The sequence below is a fragment of the Sparus aurata genome, chromosome 13, assembly GCF_900880675.1.
Source record: "Sparus aurata chromosome 13, fSpaAur1.1, whole genome shotgun sequence".
Lineage (NCBI taxonomy): Eukaryota > Metazoa > Chordata > Actinopteri > Spariformes > Sparidae > Sparus > Sparus aurata.
This window is the reverse complement of record NC_044199.1, coordinates 12766733-12780445: the sequence shown is the minus strand read 5'-3', so window position 1 is coordinate 12780445 and position 13713 is coordinate 12766733. Positions and strand designations below refer to the sequence as shown.

Genomic DNA, 13713 nt, shown 5'->3' with positions numbered 1-13713 from the left:
TGAGCGCACAGTTAAGGATTACGAGCCCGAAACGTTTGAGATCAAGAGGGACTGTTTGGTCCCAAAACTATGTACATCCAGTCTAAAACTAGTGTGGGAATCTTGAGAACGTATTTGATTACATGTCGTCAGTCCTTCCTGCGCTTGTGTAATACACTCGGACTGGCAGCCAATAGCTATAATAGCGGAACGTCAGTGCTACAACAACAGTACATTCCACAGTACAACACGAGGTACTGTACACCAAATGAAAGACGTGTCACCTGTCACCTAATGAAGTACTGTTTAAAGCAGGGGAATACTTGCTTTTCATGGATGAGATCCTGTTCAGATATGTTCGAAAAAGCAAGTGGACAATACGTATTTTAGTGATGATAAGGACAGTTTCAGAATAACGTTACACATACAAGACTCCAGACTAACTTTTTCAATTGGTAGCGTTGGTGCTCCTTACTCAAAATCTCAGGAGCACCAGCACAACATTTAGAAGCGCCACTTAAATCAGCATGCAACGCAACCCATTCTTATCTTCCATCCAAAGCACACCACTGATACAGAAATACAGAAATAACATGTTCTGTTTTACTTGAAAAGAAAATGGCTCAAATTGTGTTTTTAAGAGTCTTGCGGACCTCCTGGTAGAGCAACAAACGTGTTGCTCAGCAACAATAACCACATACAGTATATACTGAGGAAGTGGATCTGATGATTGATTGCGAAAACATTACCTGTGAAAGACGTTGTTCCTTGGAATGATAATGAATCTAAGAAACGAAATCATGGGGGGGGGGAGAAGAGAGATTTACTAGTCACACTGGTGCTCTTAATGCTATTTTGAGTAAATGGTCACAGTCTTGAGCCTTGGCATACTCCAGCAGCCATCTTCACTTCATTTCCTGAAAAGTTATTGCAACAAGCGAGTAAAATTACGTAATTCTATAAGCTTGAACATTGTCTGAAACATCTGGACATTGTGACAGTTGTGACATTTTATCTCTTTAAAGCAAGTACATTAATGTTGGCTTTTTGGAGTACAGGTGCTCAAGTGATTTCATAATTTGATTTCGGCAGCCAGTCCAGCCTGTGGTCTAGACTATGACAAGCTTAAAATAATAATGAGACAGCTTTGGTTGGCCCGTATTCACAGTAAAGCACCGTACAGTAGAGCACATCCACGTCATGGGTGGTTTGATTGTGGAGATCCGAGATGTGTGTCATGTAGGGCGGAGCCATGATGAGACAGGTGCAGAGATGAAAAGATTGGCGGTGGGAAGTAGGGTGTTGCCTGCTCCGTGGCTGTTCTGACAGGCCTTTGGTATTTTTCCAAAGAGTGTGAGTATGTGGGTGTGTTGGTGTGTGTGTGTGTGTGTGTGTGTGTGTGTGTGTCTGTGTGTGTGTGTGTGCGCGCGTGTGTGTGTACATGCGTGTTAGTCAGAAAACCTGCTCACAATTCTCATGGGATTGTGCAGGTGTTAGCGACTGGAAGCACGTCTGCCTTTGTACTATTGTAGTCTAGCGCATGCCACAGAATACTACCTGCATGAGTGTGTCTTAAGTGATAGACGTGAGAGCCCGAAGGTGTTGAGCGTCTTCCTAACGCAGCCATGGCAATGTGGCAATGTGAGTTTGACAGCGCCGGTAAAGAGTTGTTTCTGACAGCTTAGGTAAAGCACATCCTGTCCCGGTGCTCAGCCACGTCTCCGTCTGTCTTTGTTTTTGTGCCCAGCAACCGTTAGTTGATTACCTGCTTGTCTGTCGCTGTCTATTTGATAATCGATTAACTGTTTCAGTCATTTTTCAAGCAAAACGTTGTTTGGTTCCAGCTTTTTTTGGTTCCAGTAGTCAGGATTTGATGCTTTTTATGATAGTAAATGAAGAGTTTTTGGGTTTCAGACTGGTGGCTCAACAAAAGAAGCGATTTTGAAGATGTCACTTTGATCGTGAAAATAATCGTCTCTTTAAGGCCTCCCATCCCAGTAGCCTAGTCTCCTCTGATTGGTCAGTTCACACATGCCTGACTCAGCACTGCGAACAACAGCAAAGCAGTTTGTCAAAAAAACAATTCTTACATATCAGTATGCATACGTTATGCAAATGAGTGATATGACGACCTAGTGTGATGTAACAAAGTCACGTAATTAAAGGCGAGACTACTGACGAGGCATTTGGTAGCAGTGTTTTCTGTTGGAGAGAGGAGCGTTTGTTCACATAGACTTTGATCTTTGAACTTTCAAGACCCTTTCTATGCACGGCAACCTTTATAAAACACTGAAGGAAAGGAAAAGCTAGTACTGCGGAACCGATACTGCGATAGATAAGTATTAAACCCGTTTCAAATATTCAGAACTGATATCTATCGATATGTTTGACCAACGCTAGGTGTTTGTGATGAATTCACTGAATAAAAATCAAATATCAAGTTGGAAACGAAGCAAACAGATTTTTACAGATGTGTGTTTATGGTTAAACAGTGGACCAATATGGAGTTGTATTTTCATCAACATTGTTCTTTGTCCCCCTTCAGTGTGTGTGTGTGTGTGTGTGTGTATGTGTGCGTTCGGCTCATCTGTGAGTGGGCACGTCTGCATGGTAATGATGCTTTGGCTGCTGTTGCGCGGGCCATTGTGTTAATACACTCTCCCAATGTGTTAATATACTGCGAGAATGAGAGCGAAACCAGGCGACCGAGTGAGAGAGGGAGAGAGAGAGGGAGAGAGAGAAAGCGAATAATTATGTTTCCCCTTTTGTCTCGGCTCCCTCAATTAAGCCTGAAGAGAGGCAGCCAGAGCACATGTCTACTTATCCACTTAAAACTCGGCAACAATAGGACCCCCCTCGCTGTCTCTCTCCCCTCTCTCCCCTGTCTGCATCTCTTCCTCCCACTGTTTTCTCACTTTTTTTTTTTCTCCTGCATCAAACTTCTATTCATAGCGCCGTTCCCCAATATGTTTTCCTCTCCTCCTTCCCCTTCTGTGTCTGCGCCAACCTCAGCACCCTCCACCCCCACCCCCCACCCCCCACGTATGCGTTTTCGCCTAAAGCCTCGCCTCACCTCTCAGCTCTTCGTGGGTTTTAGCGGAGTCCCCCACCCCTTCTCCCTCTCCTCGTTACCCTGCTCCCTCCTCTGTGCTCTGCTGCAGGGCACGGGGAGAGGAAAAAAACGAAGAGACTAAACATTTTAGACTGTACACCGCCAGAGGAGAAGCAGCGGTTTGATATCCCCCGTGTTGTGTCAGACGGGATTGTTTTGTTTGTTCGGCCCCATACGCGCTTTCACCGGCAGCACACTGGACTCATATAGACGTATAGATGTAGTAAACACCCACATATACTGTTAAAGTTTACATACTTCCATTGAGCCAATATGTTAACACTATTTATTTATAGATCATCTTAATTTTAAGCAAAAAGTCCTGTGTTTGTGTGCCAGATTAGAAAAGAAAAGCAGGCCTAGCTCCCAAATAAATATCCAGCACCTGTCAAGCATTGTGGGTGCATTACACTGTGTGTGTGTTTCTGTTTGTTTTAGGGGGGTGGGTTGCGAGCATGAGAGCTGGGGTAAGTCTGATGAGGCCGGATGTGATGGAGGAGGAATGAGAAATAAAGGTTGGAGCGAGAGGCAGAGGAGAAGAACTATCAGGGTCAAGTTTAGCTTATGTAACCGCTTCCCACAGCTGGCCGGGGTTAAAAAAGAAAAAAAAAGTGCTGCAGTGGCCAAGTTTAAATACACGAACACACACACGCATATTGGCATGGTGCATTGTCAGAGCTGACCTGTGTGCATGGTTTCTCCTCTTATTGTCCTTTTGCGCTTCTCCTTTTCTGAACTCTCGTTTCTGTGTCTTTTTCCGAGAACTGTGGGTCTGCGTTTTGCTGTACGGCCCTAGAGACTAAACAAATTGACAACCTTTTATCTGATGGCGCTCAATAATAAAAGCAGCAGCTGTGGTGGAAACTCAGACCTGAGGGAACACGCCTCGTGCTTCTCTATTCTATTCTGAGAGAAACAAAGAAATGTCTCACCAGATGTATGAGATCTAAATAGGCGCTATCTGCTTTTGCAATTGGTAAGCGCTCCGTGTTTTGTTTGATGCGAGCGAAATCATTTCTCCTCCATTATTTTCCTGCTTATAGGCTTATCAGAACACAAGCAGATCTGACAATAGTGTTCGCAGCATTTAGGGCAGCAGTCAGCTGAGCTCGCCAGAGGCCTCTGAATGCCGCTGCTAACCGACTGAGAAGGATCATCAGTTCTGTCTGCCTCGTTCTATGTACGCAACTTACAATTTTCATCTGGTTGTAAACTGGAAATATGTGCAAATCCACACAGAAGGCGAGCATGCCTGCACTCGCATACCTTCACACTATACATAGCACATTATGGAAATCGTGGTCTACTCTAAGCAGCTCAGGGCTGGTATTAGGGAAAATTAGGTCGTGTTGGCATGGATCATTTAATTGAGTCTTAAGCAGAAAATCATTCTCCGTAGCTGCTTTCATCTCCTGTCATTTTACCAGCAGCGCGAGTGTGTGGCAGTGAGTGTGTGTGTGTGTGTGTGTGTGTGTGTGTGTGTGTGTGTGCGTGCGTGCGCATCTCTTTGTCTGCAGGGAAACAAGGGGTGTTTTCCCAAAATGTTCTGTGCACATGCCTGTGCATGCCTGCAAGGTTTTGGGTTGGCAATGAGTTTTCAGGATGCGGTTCAAAGAAATTCCACTTTTCCTCCCTTTCTGATGACCTGTGAGTTTGTATATGTGTACATTTAAATGCGAGTCCTGTTTTTATACTTGCCTTGCTGCATTGTCCTTACTACCTGACCACCCTGTCCTCTATTCTCTTTATTCTGTTTCCTCCCATATGCCATCTCTTGTCCGACAGAGTCCCTCTCTAGTGTGCTTCACAGCTTTCCTTTACACCTGACTTCACCTGACTTTGTGCGACGTACCTGGCGGATCCTCTGCAGTAGTTAAAGAGAGGCACCGTTCCCTGTTCGTCCTCACTTCTCTCTCCTCCTCTGTGTGCGTTTGACACGTCGGGTCACTTTGAAGTTGCAAGAGCTCCACTGAAACATTCCTCTCCCTTCTTGTTCCTCTCAGGGCAAACTGACGCCGACGTTTGAGGATGTGTGGAGGATCTTGAAGTCTGCAAGAGATGACGCTGCACTGATGTGGAGAAGCTGGTGATGCGGCTGCGTAACCACAGGTAACCGCAGTTTGTACACATTGGTCTTTCATAAGTAACAAGCTATTTGATTCATTCATAATGTCCTTCCAGTTTGCCAATATTTTTGACTTGTTTAAGCCATATCTTTGAGGCTTTGATTCTCAATTCAAGATTCAGTTATTTGTGAAAACAGATTTTTCGACTTGTTAGAGGAGCTGCTTGCCAGTCTCTCTCTGCAGCATGAGCCCACACTGAGAACCTGATGGTGTGGGTTTGATGATGTGTGACTCACAGAGGACCAACTGATCTGACAGCAGTTGACTCAGCAGCTCAATGTGCTTATATAACAGAGAGCATGAGGTGAAGCAGGATGCTCAGATAACTTTATGATCAGCAGGACGCCGCAAAGAAAAAGGATTTCTTTGATCGTTTTAACTGTTCTGGCAATATAGCTAATGGATCTTTCCAGCATCGCTGAGGGAGAAAAGTGCCGCAGAAAGGATTGGGCGATCAATCCTTGTGTCAACCAAGCCAATATACATTCATCACTGTCTGGGTCTGAAAGGGAACAATGCGCTTTTGAGGAATTTACATAATTTTAGATGAAAAAAAGCTTTTAAAAGTATGAGAAAAGGAGTTTGGGCTTTAATGTCTTCGTAGTAGCTTAGATAAATGAATTAGATTTTGATGCATTCTGAATACCTGAATGCTTCAACATCAGAAAACCCTTAGGAGATCTCTGTGAAACATTTATGCTCCAATTAAATCTTTAATTAACTTTACTGTTTCCTGTGTAACAGTTTTTGAGTGCGTTGTCCCATGCAGGCTACCAAACACCAAGGTTAGCTAAAGCACCCCTGAGATCCCGGACACATTTCACACACCACTGTTTGTTAATGGGACATCAAATGTTACTCACTCATCCAGCACACAGATTGACCTGGCTTTCAGCAGTAAATGTGAGAGAGTAAACTCGCCGGTGCCATTAGAGGGCAAGGCTTACCATTTGGTAATGATTTAAAAGCGAAGTGCACACTGTAGGGCTGCAACTAATGATTGTTTTTCATCATAGATCAGCCTGCGGATTATTTTCTCTGTATATTTTTTTTTTCACAATTGATTGATTAGTCACCATTGGATCAATAGCATGTGAAAAATGCCGTTACAATTTTCCAGAGCTCGAAATAACTGAAGCAGTAGCTGCCAATCTGATCTTCTCTCGATCGACTAATCACTTAACCAGTTAAGCAACTAACTAAGGCCAGTATGCTGTATCTCTCAGTAAGAAATAGGATATCCATATTTATAGACCAACTTTTCACACCCCCAAACTTAATCACAGGCATAAAAGCACTCTTGCTCAGTTTAGCGGGGGATATTGGCAAAACACATCTTACTCATAGCATTATTTACAGTAAAGCAAGGACTGGATTTTGAGGGGTTTGGATAGCAGCGCCAATACAATATTTGAGTTGTGACACAAATACTAAAACAACTTTTTTCAGAACCTGCTGTGATTGAAATAATCTGACACAAATCTTTTCCTTTTTTTTTTCAAACAAAACCAAATAAACTTAAATATAATTACAGTAAAAATGTGATCAAGCGTCTTGTGACATTTTTCAGCATCTAACAGATTTCGGTAGTTGCTGCTGCAGACACTACTATTCTTACAACTACCCTCGAAGTATTGAGGTTTGACACCTCCCTCAACCAGTAGGACGATGCAATGTTAACTTTTGAAACTCTGTACTGTCGGTCACACTTGGAAGCTGAAAAAACACATTACAGATGGCAGGCTGATGCATGTTTCTGTTTTAAATGTGTGCTGATACTAGTAAATTTAATACGCTTCTCAATTTTAATCACGAGAGGGATCTGACACACCGATAGCACTCTTGTTAAGTTTGGTATGAGTTAAGCTGATGACCTGATACATACAGATGTTAGATATCAATTGCAGATGTGGGACAAACAGATAAATAGCTATGAAACACTTACATCACAAATTTATAAACTTACAAGAATTTGTCCAAGATGAGTATCTTTAACCTCTTCCTTCATCTACAGTTGAATCATGGGAAATGTGGAGAGTCAGAATGGGGACAGCGGTTTCTACGGCGATGTGACGGGACATCTCTCCCGTAAGCACACGTCCCGGTCTCTCCGTCTCTCCAGCAAGCAGCCAGTCACCCGCCGATCCCGGCACTCCTCTTCAGTGAAACAGGAACACAGAAACTCTGAGGCCTCAACCCGCTCTTCAAGCACTCCCAGCATCCCACAGTCCTTAGCAGAGAACGGGCTGGAACCTTTCGACGCGGCAGATGCGTTTGGAGAGTTCAGCATCAACCCTCACTGGACACAGCGCATGGCTATGACAATGAGGCCCGAATCCTTTCAAAACGATGACGACCCCTTGGCCACGCCGACTCCTGAAACCTCGGAGGCGGACACTGTCGCCCAGGACGGGGGAGAGGACTCGATGGGGGAGGAGGACGGAGACGCCATCGGAGAGGAAAGGTACCTCCAGCGGATGACTGAGGGTCCACGGGAGGGGGGGAGCTTTAAAAAGAAGCGGTCCAAGTCGGCGGACATGTGGAGAGAAGACAGCCTGGAGTTCTCTCTGTCCGACCTGAGCCAGGAGCATCTGACCAGCACTGAGGAGATGGTAGACGGAGGAGAAGAAGAGGAGGAGGAGCAGTTTGCACGCCCTAGAGGCAATGCAGGTGAGGATGGTGAACACACACATCAAGGTGTATAGTGCATTTATTTGAAACCTACAGAATACAGTTTTACTTCCTAGTTAGAATTATGTTTCCCATGATGATTTATTACACTAGATATTGTCTTTTTTGGAATTCTTTTCCTCGGTATATACCTTTCAAAAAGCACAGATGTAGCCGTCCAAAAAGTGTTCACATATGTATATATCTGTGCGTGTGTTCAGGGGTGTTATCTTGATTTGATTCTCTTTGCAGTTGATGAGGGTGAGAGAGGTGGGATAAAAAGACTGCAGGCACTCACCAAGTAGGGAAAAAATGCTTTGAGAATATCTACTGATTGGAGGTTAGCTGCCATCCATCAGTTGCAGTTGAGTTGATGACAGGGCTGTTAGCTTAACTGGTGCTGTGCAAGAGCCGCGCGACAGCAGGCGGTAGCTGGTAACTTCACTGCCGACGGTCTGAGAGCTGCCCCTAGGTGATCCGCTAGCTCGGAATAATAGACAGGCTTCATTGCAAGCACGCGCATACACACGCAAACACACACACACACACACACACACACACACAATGGATTCCTTAGTTCCTAACACTAAACTTAAACATTACAATTTTACCTTACCTAATTTCTTATCTGAACCATGAAACTAAGTCTTAACCATCAAACAGTCATATTTTGGAGGACAGGACAAAAAACAGAAGTGTCCTCTCAATGCAGGTAGCAATACATGCATGCATGCACGCACACACACACACACACACACACACACACACACACACACACACACACACAGTCATGCTCAATCACCAGCATCGTACAGATTCACAGAATGGCAGAGACACACGTGGAGAAGGGTTAATTTACATGTCAAATGTGGCAAAGTACCCTGAAAGTCACTGACAGCAATCAGAATACACTAAACGCATTCTTGCTCGCACACAAATACACACACTGCTGTACATTAACCACCTGTGTATGTCCCAGGCTCAGCCGAAAGGGCATCGTCTCTGGACCATCTGTGCAGCCAGCAGAGTCCCGGCCTCAGGGGGCAGAGGAGCCGCTACGCCAAGAACCGTAGAGAGGCAGAGTGTGACGGAGATGGAGAAGGGGAGGAGGGGTTGATGTCTCCAACCGACGAGGATGGTGGCGGGTATGGAGCGTTCACACTCCCCTGCCGACGCTCCCACTGCCTGTCGGAGGGCTTGGCAGGGCTCGGCATTCCGGCTGCACCGTGCCCTGCTTTCCAAGGACGGCGTGCACAAACTACACAGGTTAGATCACAAATGATGCATACATGAATAAACATGCAAAGGAGACGAATGTGCTCTCAGGCAAAGTCTTCTTTCTCTACTTTCTCTGGTATTTTGTCTCTCATATCTGAATGACAGAGGACTTTGTTTACCAGTAGTATCCAGGAAGTTCACAGTGTTCCCAGACAAAACAGTCCCTTCAGAATTTAACATTTTGTTGACAACCACAGCACTTCCTGTGTATGCTCATGCTCTGCATTTGTGCGTGTGTGCATGTTATATGCATGCGTGTATGTCTGTGTATCTGTGTAAGGCTGGAGGGAATTGTAAGGAGCGAGATAGAAAGTCATTTTGCTTGCCCAAGCCTGGTTTCTCCATTCTCCCTCATGAAATTAAAACATTAAAACATAATGTCTTTGATGTCCCATTCTCTCACCACACACACACAATCAAATACTCGCCTTACATGTGTGAATATGAAAAAAAAAGACTTAAAGAAGGAGGTTAAAGAAGAAGCAATCACTGTAATGTATGACAAAGAAGCCAATTAAAAAGAGATGGGAAAGACAAAAAAAACAAAACAAAACTATATCGGTACAAAAAAAGAATGTTCCTGTGTTTTCTGTAATTTCCATGTGTCACTGATAAAGAAAAGTTGCAAAATAAGAAGGAAGTACTAAAATAGTGAACCAGGCTTTTCTTTCAACTCATTCCCGAAACCCCCAAGCACCCTTGGATAGCAGAGCCCCCTAAGTGCTTATTATAAATTCATCTAGCCAGGCTGTGGGGGTTGCTAGACCGGATATAAATAGACCGACAACACAGAAAAACAAAGAAGAAAAGAACAGAGGGAAACTCAGTTTGGTGAAGGAAAAGTGTGAAAGCACAGAGAACGTCTTGCTCGGAGTGAAGCGCTTGCTTTTAGCACATATGAAAACACACATTGGGAATGCAGTAACGGATCCAGTCACATACATATATACAAAAGAAATAAACTCAGAAACCTCTTGTGTTTTATTGTGAGGTGGATCGGTCAGTCAACTCAGTCAGACTTGTTGCTGGAGTGTGTACTCAAGTGTGTTCCACTAGTTTGTCTGTGTGGGAGTAAATCAGTTCTGTTTCTTCCCTGTATCAGGACATCTCAGGTGTTTTGGGCGAGGGAAGCGAGTACGGAGACAGCGGCATTGATGGCGTCACCACGGAGATAGACGGGGATGGAGAGCTGGTGTCACGTCGCTGCAAGGCGATGTCGGCCTCTTTCTCAGTGTACTCGGCCACTGAGAGCAGTGTTTTCAACGGGAGTGACAGCGGGAGCAGCAGTGCCGGAGGAGGAGAGGGAAGAGGCGGCGAGGGAGGCAGAGGGGGAGTGTACGAGAATTTTCGGAAGGAGCTGGACAATCAAGCCTGGGTTAGTTAGTTTGTGCATGTGTTATTCTATCTGAATGTTATTGAAAGATGTTGGTCACTCAATCTTTCCGTCGCTCTCTCGTCAGACGCATCAGGGTCGGGACTGCACCGAGGAGGCCGGCTCCGCTGTGAGCGATGAGCAGAGCAGCGGCACACTCAGTAATGCCTATCCATCGGACGCTCTGATTGGCTGCGCACAAGGCACAGTCAGGAAGGCAGGAGCTCTGGCTGTGAAGAACTTCCTGGTTCATAAGAAAAACAAGAAGGTGGAGCCTGCGACAAGGCGCAAGTGGAAACACTACTGGGTCTCTCTGAAAGGTATGGCTCTGACACTAGATATTTTTGAATTTATTATCTAAGCTGCAGATCTCTTCGCCAGCTGCTCAAGCAATTTACATCTCAAGTAACCTAAATAATTATAACAACAATTAAAAACAGCGACTTATTACTGAGATTAAAATATTAGGGAAAACATTACCAAAACTTTTACTTTAAAAACAACTGCCCTGCCACAATGTCACAAGATAAGCATCTACACCTGACCTGTTTAATCTCCCACTCTCTCCCTCCTGTTAGGCTGTAATCACATCAGGCGTAACACAGTCCATGCCCTTGGTTGTCACCTCCACTGTCCTCTCTCTCCCTCTTCTGTGTGTGGCCCCACATTTCTTCTCCTCGGCCTCATCACAATTTAATTTTACGGCGGCATCCGTGTCTAATCCAATCTGGTCCTTGTGAAATGCACAAGATACAGCATCTGGGGCTGCATTCCTGCCTGCCTCCTGTCCTTATACCCAACCCCCAATGTATTTGTGCTGATAATAAACAATGTAGGACCCATCATTTTACTTACCATTTTACACCAATTACAGATCAAATACAATATTGGTATAAAAGGCACAGGTGATTTTTGTTGTAGTTTCCACACACTTAGCTGAATTAGACTGAATGACACTTGTTTTGCTCATTTCAATGGGGAATGTGGTAATGTGTGTAATGTGACATCCATCTTTCTCCTTCTGGATTCTTCAAGGGTGCACTCTCTTCCTGTACGAGTCAGACTGTCGTTCTGGGATCGACCACAACAGCATCCCTAAACACGCATTGTGGGTGGAGAACAGCATCGTCCAGGCCGTACCCGAACACCCCAAGAAAGACTTTGTCTTCTGCCTCAGCAACTCAGTGGGAGATGCTTTCCTCTTCCAGGTGAGAGACACTGGTATTAAAAACATCCAGATAACTTAGGGGGAGGGGAAAATATACAATTCACAAGAATGGTTTTAATTCATTGTCAAAAACATGATGGAGGTTCACAGTTTTTCAATCGTTTCATTGTGTTTTGGGACCTCGCAAAGTCATCAGATCAACAGGAGAAACAGAGATGGCTGAATATGAGAAGCTACACCTTCCCCTAGTGTCTCTGTGCGTGTGTGTGTGTTTGTGTGTGTGTGTGTCTGTCTGTCTGTGTGTTGCTGAAAATTACATGACATTTAGCCATATGTGGGAGATAAGCCAGTCCTGGGTCCGTGTGTTTGTTTTATGTCTGACATGTTTAAAGGCCACACTGTCACACTGTGACAGTGATCCACCACAGTGACCATTGTGTAATATGAAAATGTGTCTATTTATATTCATGGCAGCTGTCCACAGTGACATTCAGTCAAAACATGGAAAGATAAGTAATAAATTGATGATGAGATTATAACGACCGCTTTCTCGCGGAGGCTAATAGTGGGACTCGTACTTCAATTCTTTAAGCGGCCAGTTTCTTAAACTCGCTATTGTTACCTGTTTTCGATTGACTTCTTCTTCAACTTGTGATTTTTTTTCTCTTTTTCCCGTCTTTGGTCAGACGTCGGGCCAGACAGAGCTGGAAAACTGGATCACGGCGATCCACTCCGCTTGCGCTGCCGCTCTGGCTCGGCAGCACCACAGGGAGGACACGGTGCGACTGCTGCGAACGGAGATCCGCAAGCTGGAGCAGAAGATCGACATGGACGAGAAGATGAAGAAGATGGGTGACATGCAACTGTCCACTGTCACCGATGCTAAGAAGAGGAAGACTATACTGGAGCAGGTACGAAGCAGAGATACTGATAATAGATGGGGGAGAAATAAAACATACTTAATGTGCATGTGATGCTAATCCAAACCAGGTTTGTGATCTCATCTGAGTGTCTCCAGTTGAGTTGAGTGAAAACACCTAAGGGCCTTTACAGATGCACATCTTTGTACCTTTGAACTGCACTGATGCTCTCACACGGCGATATCTCAGCACTCAATCATCTTTACTGCATGGCGTCATGCAGACGAAATGTTCTCGAGCAGTGCTTGCGACGACAGATGTTCTCAAATATTCCAACTGGTTTTCATCAATAAACACCAGCCAAGTGAGGCAGAATACTGAACGTTCACCGCACATGTTGAAACGCATGCGATGCACACATTACCGTGCAGGTGAGCTTGCTCTCGCTAATCCTTCCATGTTTAATAGCTGTATTGAAATGGGCCGCAGCTGGAATCTCAAAGCTCTTCTAGCACCAGGTTTGATCACTTTCAGTGGAACATGGGGTATGGCTTTAAACCTACTCCTGCATGTCTGGAGCTGCTGCCCCGAATGTTAAAGCAGCATTGCATGCAAACATTGCAAACTTAAGAATGTGCGCACTTGTGTGAGCAAGCCTCTGTTTCTTTGTATGTCTGTGTGGCGTTTGCTTGATAGTCAATAAAAGGAAACAATATTACATAATAAAAGCACCGGGAGGTGGTTAAACCCAATCCCGCCAAAATGCTTCCCATTTCCGAGAAAACATTCAGATTATTTTTTTGATTGCCTTCTACAATGACACATTAGCTTTGAATTGTGGGATCAAAGGAGTCAAAAAAACAACAAAAAAATGAATTTGAGTGGTCTATTATATCATTATCTGACGTCTTTCAAGATCACTATCTGGAACCACATTAATCTACTAAATGACTTTACAGAAATAGACTGGCCTGGGTTTTAACGTTGCACAAAACAATCAAAGAAAGAGCCGTATTCATTTTGTGTTAACTCCTTGAACAAATAGGTTGAAGGCAGGAATCAGTGCAAATTAAGTCTAGATTGTGTTTCATTGCGAATGTGTGTGTGTGTGTGTGTGTGTGTGTCACTGTGTTCCACCTCCCACGGCC

The 13713-nt window shown here is 44.5% G+C and overlaps 1 protein-coding gene across 1 annotated transcript in view; it reads left to right on the top strand.

The window, feature by feature from the left end:
• tiam1a (TIAM Rac1 associated GEF 1a) overlaps positions 1-13713 on the top strand; it is a 60221-nt gene that overhangs the window by 14332 nt on the left and 32176 nt on the right. The window contains exons 2-8 of the mRNA XM_030437420.1: positions 5095-5200; positions 7232-7887; positions 8867-9153; positions 10268-10540; positions 10626-10857; positions 11573-11745; positions 12392-12616. Coding sequence (XP_030293280.1) covers positions 7239-7887; positions 8867-9153; positions 10268-10540; positions 10626-10857; positions 11573-11745; positions 12392-12616 — 1839 coding nt within the window. The 5' untranslated portion in view covers positions 5095-5200; positions 7232-7238. The remainder of the gene's footprint in view (positions 1-5094; positions 5201-7231; positions 7888-8866; positions 9154-10267; positions 10541-10625; positions 10858-11572; positions 11746-12391; positions 12617-13713) is intronic.